Source organism: Notechis scutatus, chromosome 3, assembly GCF_049901735.1.
Source record: "Notechis scutatus isolate UNSWTSFEM ecotype Mainland chromosome 3, rNotScu1.2, whole genome shotgun sequence".
NCBI classification, from domain to species: Eukaryota; Metazoa; Chordata; class Lepidosauria; order Squamata; family Elapidae; genus Notechis; species Notechis scutatus.
In genome coordinates this window covers 144,651,190-144,668,518 of record NC_142011.1, presented here as the reverse complement: position 1 = coordinate 144,668,518, position 17,329 = coordinate 144,651,190, and the positions used below count along the sequence as shown (strand labels likewise).

General features: G+C 36.6%; 1 protein-coding gene across 1 annotated transcript in view; it reads left to right on the top strand.

The window, feature by feature from the left end:
- Nucleotides 1-17,329, top strand: part of JARID2 (jumonji and AT-rich interaction domain containing 2) — a 228,448-nt gene that overhangs the window by 183,458 nt on the left and 27,661 nt on the right. The window contains exons 7-8 of the mRNA XM_026670006.2: nucleotides 6,208-7,246; nucleotides 12,545-13,041. Coding sequence (XP_026525791.1) covers nucleotides 6,208-7,246; nucleotides 12,545-13,041 — 1,536 coding nt within the window. The remainder of the gene's footprint in view (nucleotides 1-6,207; nucleotides 7,247-12,544; nucleotides 13,042-17,329) is intronic.

Genomic DNA, 17,329 nt, shown 5'->3' with positions numbered 1-17,329 from the left:
AGGTTTCTTTTATTCTCAGCATAATTTGAAAAGTATGAAATATCCAGTTTTGAATAATACTTCAAAGTATCTACAGATTTTTCCCCCAAGACTGAATGGTAGGAGAGAAATAAATGGATAAAGCAGAAAATGAAATACTGTGCAGTACGATGGCAAGGCTTTTAAAAACTGAATATAAAAAACTTTCCATGGCTCATATAGAGTCATTCTTAAAGTTGAGGGATTTTTAACATTCATTTGGAATGAATGAAGGTTGTCTTGCATTCATTTCTTTTCCAGATAGGGATATTAGCAAATGTTACTATAAAATTATAATATATTGTAGTATTGCTGCCTTAAACATATGAACTCTTTTTTATTGTCATACTAATTTTTGATATAATATCTATATGAGTTCCTGGATCAGTTTACATTAGAACTATTGTAATGAAAAGGCTCTTTTTTCAGCACAAGTAGGTACACGTATAAAGATACATAATGTTAGCATTAGTTCTTAGCCACTTTATTTAAATTGTGGAATAAATGTCAACATATTTTATCCCAAAAGAGATTTTTTTCTCTCTCTCTCTCTTAGCTCTGGCCGTCCAGACCTTTTCTGTTTTTCTGTTACATATTTTATGTTTTGGTGGATGTGCATATTTGTTTCTTCTGTTCTGATATAAATCTCTGCTATTTACATGCTTTCTCTCCCCTGCTGTCCAGTCCCTTTCTCAATCACTGTGGTAGAGAGGTTGGGAGTTGGGAAGTCTAAAGCATTGGTGGCCTCTGTTGGTTATACAAACAGTAGTCAAATGTTGTTTCAAAACTGGGCTGACATCTTTAAAAAAATTTCAAATAAGTTAATATTAATTCAGTATTTTTAAACCATATGTGTGCGTGTGTGTCTGTGTCAGTGGTGGGATTCAATTTTTTTTTTTTACTACCGGTTCTGTGGGCGTGACTTGGTGGGCGTGGCAGGGGAAGGAGACTGTAAAATCTCCAATCAGAGGTGGTATTTGCCAGTTCTCCAAACTACTCAAAATTTCCAGTACCGGTTCTCCAGAACTGGTCAGAACCTGCTGAATACCACCTCTGGTCTGTGTGTGTCTGTGAATCTGATTGTGACTGTGGAAAATAGAAAACACAGTTTTATGTTTGTGAATGTGTAGTGATTCTTAACTCATTAGCTGGCGTGGGTGTAACAAGTGATAAAATCTAATGATTGATCACTGTTACTTTTTACAATTCAACTAACTTCTTATGTGCTCAGTGTAAACACTGCCTCGGTATGGAACTCTGACTCTAGAACCTCTATGGTGATCCTGCGCATTGGGGAGTGCAGCCATGTTATTAGACTAGCTCACAAAAGTTGTGTGTGTTTGATTAATGGCGGGGGGGGGGGAGACATGTCAACAGTAGAAAGGTAAGAAACTGCCTACCACAATTGCTTTTGCTTCCTTTGATATCAGTTCTTCAGCAGAGTATTTAAGGGTAATTATGAGCAAAATGCAAAATTTGTAAACAATGTAACATCTGGAACCTATTATTATAATTGGATATATAGTTGGGTCTTTTTTTTAAAAAAAAAATTTCTTTCTGGATTGAAGCTCTTGGTTCAGCTTAATATAAATACTGTGGAGTCCTTGGACCTCTCTAAGCTTGATTGTTTTCTTGCAGATATTTCACAACCGAACTAGATAACATCATCAAAGCTAAAATAAAATGGGATTTAATCTCTATTTATATATAGTGGCTGCCCTAATAGTGTTGATGGGAGTGTTGTTTTCCTCTTGGTGCTTCCTTGATTAGGCTGTCCTTTACTGTAGACAAACCTCCACCAAGGAACAACTATTCTTTCTGCATTAACAATAGCAATAACACTTAGAGGAAAAGTGATATAAAATGTTATATAACGTAGAGTTATACACCACTTTATAGTGGTCTAAGACAGAGTCAGCATATTGCCCTCAACAATCTGGGTCCTCATTTTACCAACTTGGAAGCATGGAATAAGGAATTAACCAGACCAAGAGTAAACAGTACCCAAACAAGAAATAACCAACTTAGACAAATAACAGCCTAATTAAGGATCTATTTAAAAAAAATACTCCCACCAACACTTGCCCAGCCACAGAAAGCAAACCCCATTCCCTTCTAGCACTGATGATGTTACCTAGTTGGATGAAACGTCTGCAAGAAAACAACCAAACTCGCAGAGCACCAAGAATTCTGCAGCTCAAGCTTTAGCTGTAAATATTCTCTTCTATTGGCATTAATATTAATAGTCAAGCAATCGAAAATAAGATTTGTATAATCTGAATGAGACCCATTGCTCCTTCTGCTTGATCTATAGAAGCATCTTTTCGGAGACAGGCTTTCAGACAGGTTATTTTGTGCCTTATAAAGTAAAATACTGATTAATGTTTAGCTACCTAGTATCATCTTTGGATTGGAAAAAATCTGTTTAGAAACAAATTAAGGATTAAAATATGTATGGACAATTTTAGAAGATAGAAGACAGTATATTTAAAAAGATTATGCACTCATGCAGTTTCATAGCTGGCTCAGAAAGATCTAGCTGGAGGTATTATTTAGGTCCTTTTTAGGGACCAAATTAGTTATGGTAGGTTGCAGTTTCTAATATTTCCCCTACAATACCGTGCATTTTTATCTTGGCAGTTTTATTATAGATCGCATTTGTCCAATGATTTAAGGAGATTACATGCATGAAGAAGAGTTGTAAGGAAGATTTCCCATCCACCACCACCACCCAAGTGTTGGAAAACACAGCCGTTTTAAAGATGGCTGTGGCTTGAATTCATAAAAGACTTCTAAAGAAAGATTTTTTGCTTGTTTGTTTGCTAATTTGTTTTTAAAGAACCAATTCTGTTCCTCGGAATTCTGCTAAAATAATCCCTTTCCTAAGCTATCTGTATTTCACTGTTCTTTACACTTTTAGTTTTTGGCTTTATTTTCTTTCTTCACAATTGTCTTCTCTCTTCCCCCCAGTCACATGTGCTCCTCCTTTTATTTTGCTTCTCAGATGCTTATCTCCAGTTTGGTCTTTCTACTTCCATTTCTGACTAAAGTTGCTCTCACACAATCTTTTTTCCTCAGATATAGCCATTTATTCTCTATGATTCTCTCCAGGCTCTCTCTTCATGAGCCAAATGTACTTCAACTTGGCTGCTATTTGATTCCCTATTGTCCCTTTTTCCCAGACTTATTTTTTTAATGTCTTATTTCTCTATTTACTGTTGTAACCCTGTTGTGCATAAATGTTCTTCACAAAAGCTTAGCCATCTGAACCCGTTAAATATTTTGTCAGTATCTATTAAAGGTTGTGAGCAAGCTCCTTCAAAAGACTTTTATTGAACAATCATCTTGTCTCATTCACAGAATTTTATAAAAACTCAATATGGCATTGTGATCCATTTGTAATCTGGTTTTATTCTCTTATTAAAGAGAAAGCAAAGCAAAACTGAAATACAGTTAATTAATGTTAACCACTGCTACTCTTACCTGTTTAAAAAGAAAATTCCTTTGGAAATAGTGGATCAAAGGGATCTTTCAAATGTATGAAAAGGGAAGGAGAGTTCAGAATGTGGAGAAGTTCTGCATTTTTCTAGCTGGGTTTCCAGAGTAGGAAAATAATAGAGACTTACTTTTTCATAATTTTATTAGAAATAAGGCTGCAACTTTCCCTTTCCTGGTGAAATGCTCTTCAAAAAGAATCCTAAACATGTTCCTAGAAAAAAAATAGGATACTAAATTGGTGATAAGGAAAACTTCAAAATACTGTATAAAGAAAAAATTATGTATGGCATCCATTAAGTAAGACACTGAAGAGGCAGTACTATTCACTCAGCTATGTTGCATCATTGTATAAACAGAAGCTGCAGTGGCAGAAAAATAACATTATTCCTCTTTAAGTATGGACAGTCAAAGGATTTTTTTTTTCAGGAGTAGGAGTCCTTTGCCTGGCTGCATTCTGAATTATTTATGTTCCCTACTCCTGCAGCATATTTGGGAAACTTGTTCATGAGCAACAATGCACTCACTGAAAATCTAGAGAGAGCTGGAAAAGAACTGCAACAATTAGATTTCACTAGGTTTTTTAAAAATTTATGCTTTTTATTTACTAAATTCTGAGGAATGCTAATTCTAACCCTAATTTATATGAAACATAATCTAATAAACTCTTCCTTGTCTTATTCTCATACTATCCAATATATTGTATGTGCTTAATGTAGCCACTTTCTTGGACCAGACAGAATCTGAGATGGGTTTTTTTTTCCTGAAAGTTTGTTACGGAAAGTTATGGATCAAACCCGAAGACTGTGGTTTCATCATATCTGTTATAAAATAATATCAGACTACAGTAAAACTCAGAAAATAGAAAATGCAGAAAGGGTTATAGGCCGGCCACCAAATCTAGGAATTAAGAATGGTAAAGCAGCATTACATACGAATATTTTGAGATCAGCTTTCTGCTAAAAGGAGTTAGATTTAATTTTAAAATCTTTTCCAGCTTTCTTTTCTCTTTTAGACTTGAGCTTTTATGTTTTTGTTATATGCCTATGATTTAGCAAGCATTTGAACAAGAACATCTTTCTGGTAGTACCCTGGGATTGTTTTATGTGCAGGTTCTCATCACTTGAAAGCAAAATTATTTCCACTTAAATGTTTGATGTATTTGTGTTGCTGCATCAAATTTATATAGTTGGAAGAAACAAATGAAGTAATCTAATCCAGTAGTCTGCTCAGTGCAGTCTGCACTAATCTTCTCATTTATTTTATACAGTGTAAAACAGCACACAATTTTTTTGTTTTAGTAATTTGATACATGTACAGAAGTGCAGTTCTCTACACTAACCTCGCTTACTTTCACACAAAGAAAATAAGGTAATTTCACAGAATTTCAAATACCTTTGTCCAAGGCTTTATTATATTTTTTCTTTCTAACTTACCTTGGCAAAGCTAGACATTGATCAAATACTGGAGAAATTAAATTAAATATTGTGAAAAATTTAAGAAAAATTAATCTCAACTGATTCCCAGTGATCTTACTGGAACTTCTGGCTAAGGATTGTAATATCATAATTGCAATTCCAAATTATTATTAATACAAGGTAAAACTGCTTTGATATCAAATTTGTTGAGCAATATAAAATAATAACAATTGCACATATCATAACTATTGATCAAATGTTCAGTATATAATTTTAACATGTACCTCCTGAGATCATTGTAGAAGCTGGATCATTCAGAGCCAGACTAATCTCTTGGGTGCATATTAGATATTATTTCCTTGCAGTACTAAATATTGTATCCTAGTTATGAATGCTTATTATTTTATGACTGGTTTTAAATTATGGTAGAAGATGGATGTGAGATATTTTCCTTTAAAGTTGCCTTTAGCTTGTTGGTTCTTAATCCCTAGTCAGACAATCAGACCTATGTCTCATAGGTGACAGATGGTGGATACAGCACATAAATATTTGAAAACAAGTATTGAGTGGGGAGAGATAAAATTTATGCATTTATATGTGTGATCTTGCGCAAACGCAAAACAGACTTAGATTATTTTTAACTTGGAAAAAATTACAACTTTACTTCATCCTAGTTGTTATTCATTCTACTGCCTTGTCATTCCTAATGTTATTATTATCACTAATTTAGACTTGCCCTAAATATTATATTGTTTTGGAAGTTTTAAGTACTTTTGAGATGCCTCTATATATACATAATTTTTTTTATAACAGTAGGATACAGAAAAGGCAAAAGGAAACATGGCAGCACATATTATATATTCAAAAAATCCAAACAACATTGGATCCATTCTAGAACCAAACCATGATACAAAATCTTTGCATAGTCCCACTATCTAGCAGTGCTAAGAAACAGAAGCACTGTCTCATTCACTGGGGATCATTAGAGGTGTAAAGATATGCACACAATTCATGCTGTTTTCTTCTATAGTTTCACTCCTAAATTTATTAAAAAAAAAAGCATCTGATACTGCTGTCTACTAAGCAAAGTCTATGACATAACAATAATATCTAGAGCCATTTGTTGTAACTAAGTGTATGTGTTTTTTCCCCCAAGAGGCTTGTAAGAGAGGTGAAGCCTTCAAGGTTTATTGTGTATTCATTGACTTATCTAGTATTCATTGATTTTTCTTTTTTCTCTCTCCTTCCTGCTTTCTGATATTCCTGGCTTCTCCAGGTTTCAAAGGTCAATGGTATCACTCGAATGTCAACTCTGAGTGCAAATACAGCCAGTGCCAAAAAGATGAGAGACGTCAGACCTTCACCGTCCAAAACTGTGAAGTACACTGCAACAGTGACTAAGGGAACTGTCACATACACCAAAGCCAAGAAAGAACTGGTCAAGGAAACCAAACTAAATCACCACAAACTCAGTACACCTGTCAACCATACAATCTCAGGGAAAATGGAAAGTAGCAATGCAAAAACCCGTAAACAGGTGCTATCCCTTGGAGTGACCAAGCCTAATAATACAGCTATTAATGGTGTCAAGGTCAATGGCAAGTTGAACCAAAAGACATGCACTAAGGAGATAGGGAGGCAGTTGAGGGAAGGGCTGCGCAATTCAAAAAGGAGGCTGGAAGAAGCAAACCATATAGACAAAATACAGTCACCCATCAAGAAAGTGAAGGGCACCACCGATGTGACCGAAACCCCAAGCAAAAAAACAGCATCCATGGAAAGACCTTTGCTGAATGGCCATGTGAAAAAGCCTGGAAGTCAGGAAGTGCCACAGAAGAGTCTGGAAAGGAATAGGCCGAAAAGAGCTGCTGCTGCTGCTGGGAAGAACACGCCAGGGAAACAAGCACATAGCAAAACAGAAAATGCCTCCTGTGAACATTATTCTACCTCTCAAACAGAGTCCTTGCACAAGCCACATGACTCAACAGGGAAGCACGAGAAAGGTAGCATCAAGTCTGGGTGGGCCACGATGGAAGAGATTCCTATTCTCAGGCCTTCCCCCAAGGAGTTCCATGACCCATTGATATACATTGAGTCAGTCCGTGCTCAGGTTGAGAAGTATGGAATGTGCCGGGTGATCCCTCCTCCTGACTGGAGGCCCGAGTGCAAGCTGAATGAAGAGATGCGGTTTGTGACCCAGATCCAGCACATTCACAAACTCAGCAGGCGCTGGGGGCCCAATGTGCAGCGTCTGGCCTGTATCAAGAAGCACCTCAAATCTCAGGGCATTACTATGGAAGAGCTTCCACTCATAGGTGAGTCCCTTATTCACAGAGGCTTTTTGTTGCTCTTTGTGGCAAGCAACCATTTTGAGCACTGATTTATGCTGAGATTAATCGTCAGCAAACACAAAGCAGTGGTAGAGGGTAAGCAATAGATTTCCATGCCATTCCATACAGGGCAGTTCTCTTCAGAGCAAACATACTCAGGTTTCTAAAGTATGTTATGTTATGGCTTGAGAAGATATAGTGATCAGACATGTATGTAATAAAATAGCCCTTGTCTACTCTACATTTGAATCTTAGGGGGTTCCCAGGGAAGCTATCTGGATCAAAAGCATATAATTACTCCCCCCCATCCCCATATTTAACTTTTCTCTTCTCATGAAAAAAATTATGTTCATTTTAAAATGAAGTTCCTTCTAATTTGTCCTGGTCATTTCTTAAAGAGATTTCTAGTTGGATACTTGAGTGATTGAAATGATTATTTTCAACACTTCCTAGGCATTTGGCAATTTTTGATGATAAGTAGTTACCTATTTCAGTGTTGCAAAATATGGACTTATTTGTCTTTTGCAATGAGTAATGAAAAGGAAAAGAATCTTTACTTTCTTTGTTTCTGAGACATATGATAGCAAAAAGTAGAATTTTGTGGGAACAATAATTCATTTGAAAATGCCTTGTTGTACTATTTAAAAGGTATTTTATCTTTCATTCCTAAGAGTTTAAGAATTAATGTTTTTGAGCTCCTTGGCTTGCAGTGGCAATTGGGGCTGGAATTTCAGTGTTTTGGTGAAATATCACATCTCATAGCCTTGAGATGTGCACAGTGAGTGTGGCAGAATTGGCAAAGCCGCGTCTGCTTAAGGGTACTTTCCAGGTTGAACTGGAAGGAAGCAGGGAGGAAGAATGACCAGCAATGTGAGACACTGGGTGCATGCTAGAAGTGCTCCTGAAGAACAGTTCTGTGGGTTTCAGCATGTTGGATGCTGCTAGCCCTTCATGAAGCTTTGCAGGAAGAAGGCTGGCTGACAGCGAGCAGAAGGTCTGCCCCTTACTGAAGCTCACAAACTGCTTTTCCAGGAATGCTTCCAACACGAGCTGCAGAGTGCATGCTGCCCCTCTGCATACTACACATTCCTCCAATTCTGCCGCCATCGCAAACAACACCTCCCATACAACCTCCATCTTCATCCAGGGAGCCAATGCCGGCTCTACTCCCTCGCCTAACAAGGGAGAGTGCCACTCCTTGCTGTCTCTGCCTCTTTCTCAGCTGAGCCTGACAAGTTCCCTTCAGCAGATGAGGCCTTGCCACTCTGCTGTGTTTACCATTCACATCTCGGAGCTGCATCCTTGCCTAGCTTTTGGATTTTGGGGCAGCAGCAGGAGGAAGATGCCAAAGGTCAGTGAGGGCAGCTGTGGCAGCAAGGTATATGGCAGAGTTCAGGGCATCTGAAAGGACAGAGATGAGAGAAAGATAGGTGACTGGGAGGAGTTGAAGCGATCATGTGACCATGGGAACTCTGCAACAACCATAACTTTGGGGATCAGTCACAAGTCCATTTTTTTCTAGCACCATCATAACTTCAAAAGGTTGCTGAATGAATGGTCATAAGTCAAGGACTACCTGTAAGCTTTAAACAGTTAGATAGGTTGACAGAAGTGTACTTAGCATGATCAAGTTTTAGGATTTTATCCAATATGCTACTTTTATTTTTAAGAATCTGTTGATTTTGGGAATACAAAAGAAAATATTGAACACAGGCTTTTTTCCACAGGGAATATGAAGTAGATTTTTAAATTAATGAAAGATTGTACTGGTAATAAATTATAATTAGGAACTTTTAATTAAGTATAATTAAAGCACCAGTTTATAATCTCACGGTATATTTTTAAAAGACATTTTTTGTGAGATGTGCTGTTTGTAAATATAATCAATACTGTGATTTATTAAGTGGCAGCAGATAGTTACCATTTTAAATGTTTAGTTAATAGAATTTATTGGGCTTCTGTTAAACCTGCTCATGTGTGTGCTTAGCATTACTGACTTCGTTCAGAGGAACTTTGAATCTGGAGAAGGCCACAGTTTTGAGCTATTGAGAATTTTGAGATGCGCTACCACAGGAAAGCTTGTCCAATTGCCAACTGGCTACTGTAATGGACATGGCCAGTTAGAAAACCAAAGGACTGGTGTGCAGATCATTAGTTGGAGACAGGCAAGCTTGCCAGCTTCCCAGTTTGTTTCTGTATACAGAATCTAAAAAGGAGTGGATCGGGGAGCCAGAATGCATGAGTCATGCTCTTTCAGTTTAGCATGATTAGAGTGAGCTGGCATGAACCTTGGATTCTTGTACATCCCCATTCACTTCGGGTAAAGTTGTGGAAAGGAAGATAGAAATGGTTGATTTCATCCTAAATTCAGTGTGTGTTACCACACTTTGTGATTTATTTACTAGTATTTGTTAAAATAAGTCAAAACAGTCCAAGTTTGACACTGGCTTGTTTCTTCATGTATCAGACAATAACATAGTGTTGGATGATGTCCCTGAACCATGATACAGTGTTGTTTACCACAGTCAATTGAATGGAAACTTCAATTGCAACAGAATCCTTTGTTTTGCAGCCTTGCTAGAGAAGGGAAGCAGATGTGTAAGACTGAGATGGGCCCACAGGTCCTCTAAGGCAGAGGTTCTTAAACTGGGAAAATTTGTGCATATCCTGGGGGTGATGGAGCAATTTGTAATTGGTTGTTTGTGAGCTGAGGATCCAGTTGTGGGTCTGCCAAGACATTTGTGTCAAAGAGCAGGTTTGGGAATTTTGTGGGAATAATGACATTGTTTGAGACCAAGAAATGGAATAATTTATCAGACAATTCAAGTACCATCACTTTAAGGCAAAGAAGAACACCAGCACTTAAAAAAATATCAAAGCCTAGAGAAGGTACTGCTAATCATTTCTGATACAGTGGTACCTCAGTATTTGACTGCTTCAAAACTATTACATTTGGTACCTGACGCATTTCAACGTCGAAATATTGTCCTGGTACTCAACATGCTGCAAAATGAAGTGGGAGATAGCTGCAGAGGACAGAACAGGAAGTTGGCCGTGTTGAGAAGCTCACTGCAAAAGGAAGCAGGCAACAGCACAGAGGGTAGATGGGAAGTCAGCCTTACTAAGAAGGTTGCGAACAAGGACAGGTAGGAAGCTTTTCCAAGCCAAAACAAAGCGTCAAGTGGTAAGTCATATGGTTTGTTTGCTACTCATCCTTTTTAGTATTCATTATGCCTCTTGGAACCAATTAAGCATGAATACTGAGGTACCACTATATTGTACAGTTATATCAGTGCTGGGAACATGTCTTCCTGAGAATCAGGCTGGTAAACATTGGCATTAAATCTGAACCCAGTTATATCTGAATTGTGTTAGTTCTTTTCTTCCACAAACTGATTTGTTAAAAAAAAGTTGTACTTGGAATAAAATTTAATGTTATTTGTATATAATATGTGTATTATAAAAGGATGCAATAATCCAAAAGCTTCCCTATATTTTTTGGCCTGAAGACAAAAAAGTATATTCTCACTAAGGCTAATTATTAGACTGCAATACAGATTTTTCCTGTGGGTTCATCAGTTTGTTTAAAAAGCCCTATGTTTCATTAAAATTATTAGCCCAAATGTTAGTTCTAGTAAAATAAATGTTAAATAATTGTCAAAGGAAACAAGTATCAAGGCAATATGTTTTGAGTAAATGAATAGGCTACTATGAAAACAGACAATATCGATCTAAATGCAGAATATTTTTGAACTCCAGTTGAAATGGCTAAAGAACAGGTTTTTATATCAATAACCTTGCTTTTTGAATTCAAATGATTTTTTAATTCGGACACTATTGATATTAGTGTGTTGTTAGTATTAAACATCTTGAATATTTTCAGAACTAATCCTGTAGATTTTGTCAAAAATTCACATCTGGCTCTTGTTTTTTCATGTATTGTATACATTTTCTGTTATTGACATGTGGATATCATGTTGGATAGTCTCTATTAAAATGTCATATGAGATAGAATTACTAGGAATGAATAATGTTGGAGTGCATCTTGTTCAGTCCCTCTTACTTAGCTCCTTTGATTAAACAAATCAAATTGAAAGCTGGCTTTTTTAGAATTATGCATGAACCAAGAATTCTGGCTTGCTCTTTGTAATAAACAATTATCAGAAATTATTATTTGCCCATGACTTTCGTATATTCAGCCTTCCTTGTTCATACATATTCCAGATAAATCGTGTATTGATCTCTCTAGGCTTGTTTAGCCATGCCTGGTAGGAGTGATTCAACAGCTTGTCTTTCTTTATTAACATTGCTACTTGTGTTGTGTGAACTCAGCTAATACATTTTGCACCATCAGCAGACATTTATTTGCGCATGGTTCCTCTTCTTAAACCTCAGAAACTGAATTCACCAAGTGAAATCGCCAAAGTGTGCTTTTTGTTTATATTGAAAATATGAGCTATAGTATACATTTCACTTGGTCTGTGGAATAGTGGTTTATGGCAACCACAAAACTAAATTGGACCAAAACTGTATAACAAAGTAAAAACACTAATTCAGCTGCTCACATTTACAGCAGAATTTTATGTAATAACTCTCCTTTCTAACCTTTTGTAGCAAGGGAAAGAAAAGTGCTATTTCAGTGTAAGCTGATGGACATAAAGGGAACAAAGGCTTTGTTGCCGATGCATTAAGCTGTACCTTGTTTTAACTGTAGTTTGTGGAATAAACAATTGGCTATATTCAAAAGTATTGATTAATAATTAAATAAAACATATTGTGGTATGATGATGTGTGCAAATACAAGCAGAGATACATCCTGTTTGAAGCAGATTTCCATTCTCAGTATGGTAGATTTCTATAGGGTAGGGAAGTTAAAAATGGAAAGACAGTAATAGATTCATGAAGTAATCAGAGTAATTGGGGGGTGGGAAGTGTTTTTATTTATTTATGTTTGCTTTGTTTTCATTAGAAAACTAGCAAAGAAATAATACCTAATTAACATGCTGGCCATATCATTCTACCTAGGTTGCAACATTTTTAATTGCCCATAAAAAACAAGCAAAGGAAAGGCTAAACTAATCCTTCTCCTCAGCCTCTGGTTTTCACAGAGAGCTTTTGCATTTAAGAGAAAAGTTACTTTCATCTGCAACTAAATGGATACTATCTAGACATATTCATAAAAATTAGGGGCTGAATGAATGTGGTCTGGGTTCAATTTCCTTAACAATTTTCTGTTTTTTTCCTCCTCCCCCCCTCCTGTTTTTCTGCTGCATTGACCTCCAGGAGGCTGTGAGCTAGACTTGGCCTGCTTTTTCCAGTTGATCAATGAAATGGGGGGTATGCAGCAGGTGACTGACCTCAAGAAATGGAATAAGCTGGCAGATATGCTGCGTATCCCCAAAACTGCACAGGACAGGTTAGCAAAACTGCAGGAAGCCTATTGCCAGTATCTACTCTCCTATGATTCCCTCTCTGCTGAGGAGCACAAGAGACTGGAGAAAGAAGTTCTCCTTGAAAAGGAGATTCTGGAAAAGCGGAGGGGTCCTTTGGAAGGACATTCAGATAACAACTATGAATTCCAGTCTCTGCCCCGCTACGAGCCCAAAAACGGACTCATCAATGGCGTTGTTCATAAAAATGGCTTCCGGAACAAAGCAAAAGAAGTTGAGGTCCCTCAAAAAACAGGTAGGCGACGACTCTTCTCTCAGGAAAAGGAGACCACAATGGAAGAAGAAGAAGAGGTTGGTGTTCTTTGTGACCTCCACAAGTGTATATACAAGGTCAGTAGAAATCTTGCTGGGGTCTTGGTTAGAAAGCATGTCTAAAATGCACATAGTATTTTCACACACTGTGCCAGCTCTGATTTAGTTCAAACAGTGATTTGGAATGCTTATTTTGCTTGTCACTGAGCTCATCATCCGTTTGCAAAAGAATGTTGACTCCTCCACTCAATTTGATTTGGCAGCCTTCCCACTATATTAAGCATCTGGCATTACCACATGCTGTGTACTTGTTAGCAAGATTGGATTGAGTATGTTGAAATGCTAAGGGAGGATGAGATACATTGCTTTTTTATGTTGGTACTTGTGTCCAGTGCTCACTGCTTTTCCATCACAGCTCTTTGTCCCATCTCTATGAACTGATAATTAGGTGCCGCTTGGAAGACTGCACAGACACAAGTCAGTGGTTTTATTTGAAGTAATCACCATTTCAGGAACTGAGATCTGACTCCCACACTGAATATCATTAGGTTTCTATTAGCCAGATTCATATCCCTGTTTATTTCCCACAAGGATCCAGGCAGTATATGTGAAATTAATATCCTTTTACCTTGCCTTCTCTGTCATTATAAAAGAGGTGTGAGACCTTGTCCTGTCCTAAGTTTTAGTTAGGGAATAGATAAAATTGGCTTTTCTATATCCAATTAACATTGGATCTAGTGCAGATCCTTTTAATCTGTTGCCAAAGAGCATATAGGCGAGAGTTCTGGTCCAAACACATCTCACATCCGCTTGGTTGAAGAGATGCCCTATAGCAGGGGTGTCAAACTCACGTTGTCACATGACGTATTGGGACTTTTCCCCTTTCGCTAAACTGCAAAATGGCCAGTGCATGACGCATCCGGCCCATAGGCCAGGAGTTTGACAGTCCTGCTCTACAGAGTAAGTTTAACCATTTTGATGAATATATTTTCATACCTATTATCTCAGATGAGGATTTCCCATTTTGATTATGATGGCTGTGTATTATCTTCTTAGAAGTATCTGGGTTCTTATAGAACCTGCCTTCCCATCTTCAGATAATTCATGATTTACTTTTAACTCCAAATAGCAGATTAAAATATACAGTATATTATATGACCACTTCACACTAACCCATGTTCAGGCTTTTTTTTGGTCGTATGGTTGCAATATGTTGGCCCACCAATCATATTGGCTTGTTTTATCAATATCTTCCTTAATTTCAGCACAGAAGTAGACTGTGTTATACTGCCATCTGCAACTCTCCCTGTGACAAGTAATCCTATTTCCATAACAATAATTGGTATGGTCTGTGGCTGAATACATTTTAAGAGCCCTATCATCCAGCAAAGCTAAAGCTACTTATTACAGGGTCATCCTCTTTTCACATTTATATACAATAAACATGTATTGGAATGTTGTAAGATTAAATTTGAGTTTTAGACAATGCTTGTTTCTCAAAAAAACTTTGAGCAGCTATTCCCATCTTTTCCTCCTTGTTGTTCCCCCCCCCCCCCAAAAAAAAAAACCCCAAATCCAGGGCTAGGCTACATATGAAGACAACATCATCCAGATCCCTTGAAAATTGACTATACCAGGGTGAGGACAAGGTTAAAATCTCATCTGGAAGCAACCTAATGAACTAAATAGAACAAAAAGAATCCACTGACTGTACATAATGAACAGCATTCTTTGCATTACGGATTCAAAATTTGGGAGCCATGGTCACATTTCATAATTGCAGAGCGTATAATTGGACTCACAAAATATGATCACTATGGAAGGCATGCTCATTCTTAAAATGGTCACCATAGTAATCATGCTGACTCATTTATTGGAAAGTAAACTGGTAGAATTACTTTGCCCCATTTTTCTAATCTTCTCTATACACTTTTTTTGCTCCTACATTACACCTTTGTCTTATTTTAATATTATGCACATTTAGAAACTAAGCATTAGGCCATGGTCAAATTACCTTTTTCTAAGAAAGTCCATTTTACCTATGTGGAATCCAGAAATATTCTGGGAATAATGACACCAAAGACGGATGCTTTTCTTTGCATCTGGACAACTTTTAAATTTTGTTTTAGGTTGTAAAGATTGCTTTAAACTTAAAGGTTATTCAGACCGAGACTAGCATGTACTATGTTTAGGTCCCCAGTTTTATATTACTTGCACATGTTGATTAAACTTGGCCTTTTTAGTTTGTCAGGCCTCCTTCTGCCTGCTAACCTGTTTAGTTTTTTTCCTTTGAGATATTTTATCTTTATGGATTTCTTTTCCATAATATTACATTTGAGTCACATCCAATTTGACAGCATATCTTATATTCTATCCCCTTAGAGGCTGTAATCACCTCTTCGAAAATATGCTGTTTGCTGCTTCAGCTGCAACAATTTGTCACAATCAGCTAAAAGTACATGGGTGCTAACTAATGCAATAACTTGAGTTACTCTCATACACCTACCTGGCTATATTAACTTTGTTAAAATATCTACAACTTTCTTGTTATTCTGCTAAACTTGGTCACCAGAACCAAGTGAACTAAGTATAAACATAATAACAATGATTGTATCTTTTTTGCACATTTACCTTAAAGTAAGCCTCATTTAATACATAAATAATTATTTTTTTAGTATTGTTGCTTGAAATAGCTTTTCATAGCTAAATACCTGTGAAAATAGAATGCTAAGCAAATGCTAAGTACATATTCATTGTAATATGTACCCGCATGGCTATTTAAATACTTTTATTAAAGGCATTGCTTTTCTGCAATTTATGTAAATAAAGGTGCACTTAATCTATCTCAAATAGAAAAAATAGGTATTTAGTGGGGAGACTGATTATACTTGTATATATAATACCAAAGAGTCCAGCCCTGCAAACTGATCAATTAGAGATTTAAATTCTGTTTTAGTGTTATGTGCATTAACCTCAAGAACTTCAACCATTCTTCACTGTGCATCAAAATGTAATTTCTGCTGAAATGATCCAGTGGTTTCTGCTTGCAAAGTAGGATTTAGAAACATAGATAAAATCATGATTAATTATGATTTGCTGGTTTCAGCTTTAGCCAGGAAAGCTAGCTTATGAGCTCTGTCATTCTTAAAGCCAAGTTCACATAGCATTTAGGATGTATCTGAATCCAGGAATTGCAAATAGAAATGATCAAAGGATTTTTTTTATTTTGTCCAAGAAATCCTTTCCATATCTATACAGATATTTTGAGAGAGAGAGCAAAGAAGCAAAGACACTATTTTCACATACACTATATATTTTTCTATTTAAAACCAAAGTGACCTTGTATGAGTATAAATTTTAGGCAAAAATTAGAATTCAAGAAGGGCAAGAGAAAGCTTTCATTGGAGATTTCTTTATGACGAATGAAAAATCTAAACTAAACTTGGAGAGCAAAATCTAAAACTTGAGCTACAAGTATTTTCTATTATTTCAATATTAAAAATAGTTTCTGCTTTCAATTGGCAAAAATTACTCAAAATCTGTTGGTATTAGCTTTACAGCCTTGGCAAACCCCAAATTACAGGCACAGATTGGGTAGCTGAGAAGTAGTGCTTTGAATGCTGTTTATTATTAAATTGGCCCAATAAATATTTCACACAATTTCGTTTTATTTACAAACATGAAAATCTGAGATTTAAACATTTAAAAATTTCATTGCCTCTTTTCCTGTAGTGGACACTTAATATTTTGTAATAATCAATTACCTTTCTTTCTTTTCCTTTCTTTCTTTAGATAGGTGCTTCAAGCTAGATTTTAGCTAGGAAAAAATACTTTGAGTAGTGTTAACACTTGCATGTATATCCTAGCCAAGTAGTAACCCTGCAAAGTAGTTTGAAGATTAGAAGCCTAAGCATTTTTCCAGTAAAACTGAGTTGTGGTTGCACTTCTTGTATCATGGAACCATCATAGGAAAAAAAAAACCACTGCCTTTGGGGACCATGATCTTTCATGTAATATGCATTGGGAACCCTGCACCTCCCTATATGGGATAAGCACTTTGGACAGATTAGTTGCATTTGGAAAAGGTGGTCCTAGACATACTACAAGCCATATCCTATAGAGCTTTAAAGATTAAGGTCAACATTTTTCAAGGCACCTAGAAATCTATCACTAACTTCTGTATTATATGATGGTGCAGCTCCCACTCACTAGCATGTGGGCTACTGCGTTCTGTACCAGAAGCTTTTCTAGAGTAGTTTTGAAAACAGCCTCATATAAAGTGTTTTGAGAAACTAGTTCTGGCTTTTATAAGAACATGATATACTATCAACCAGGCCTCTCACTTCATATAGGACTTCAAGTTGTA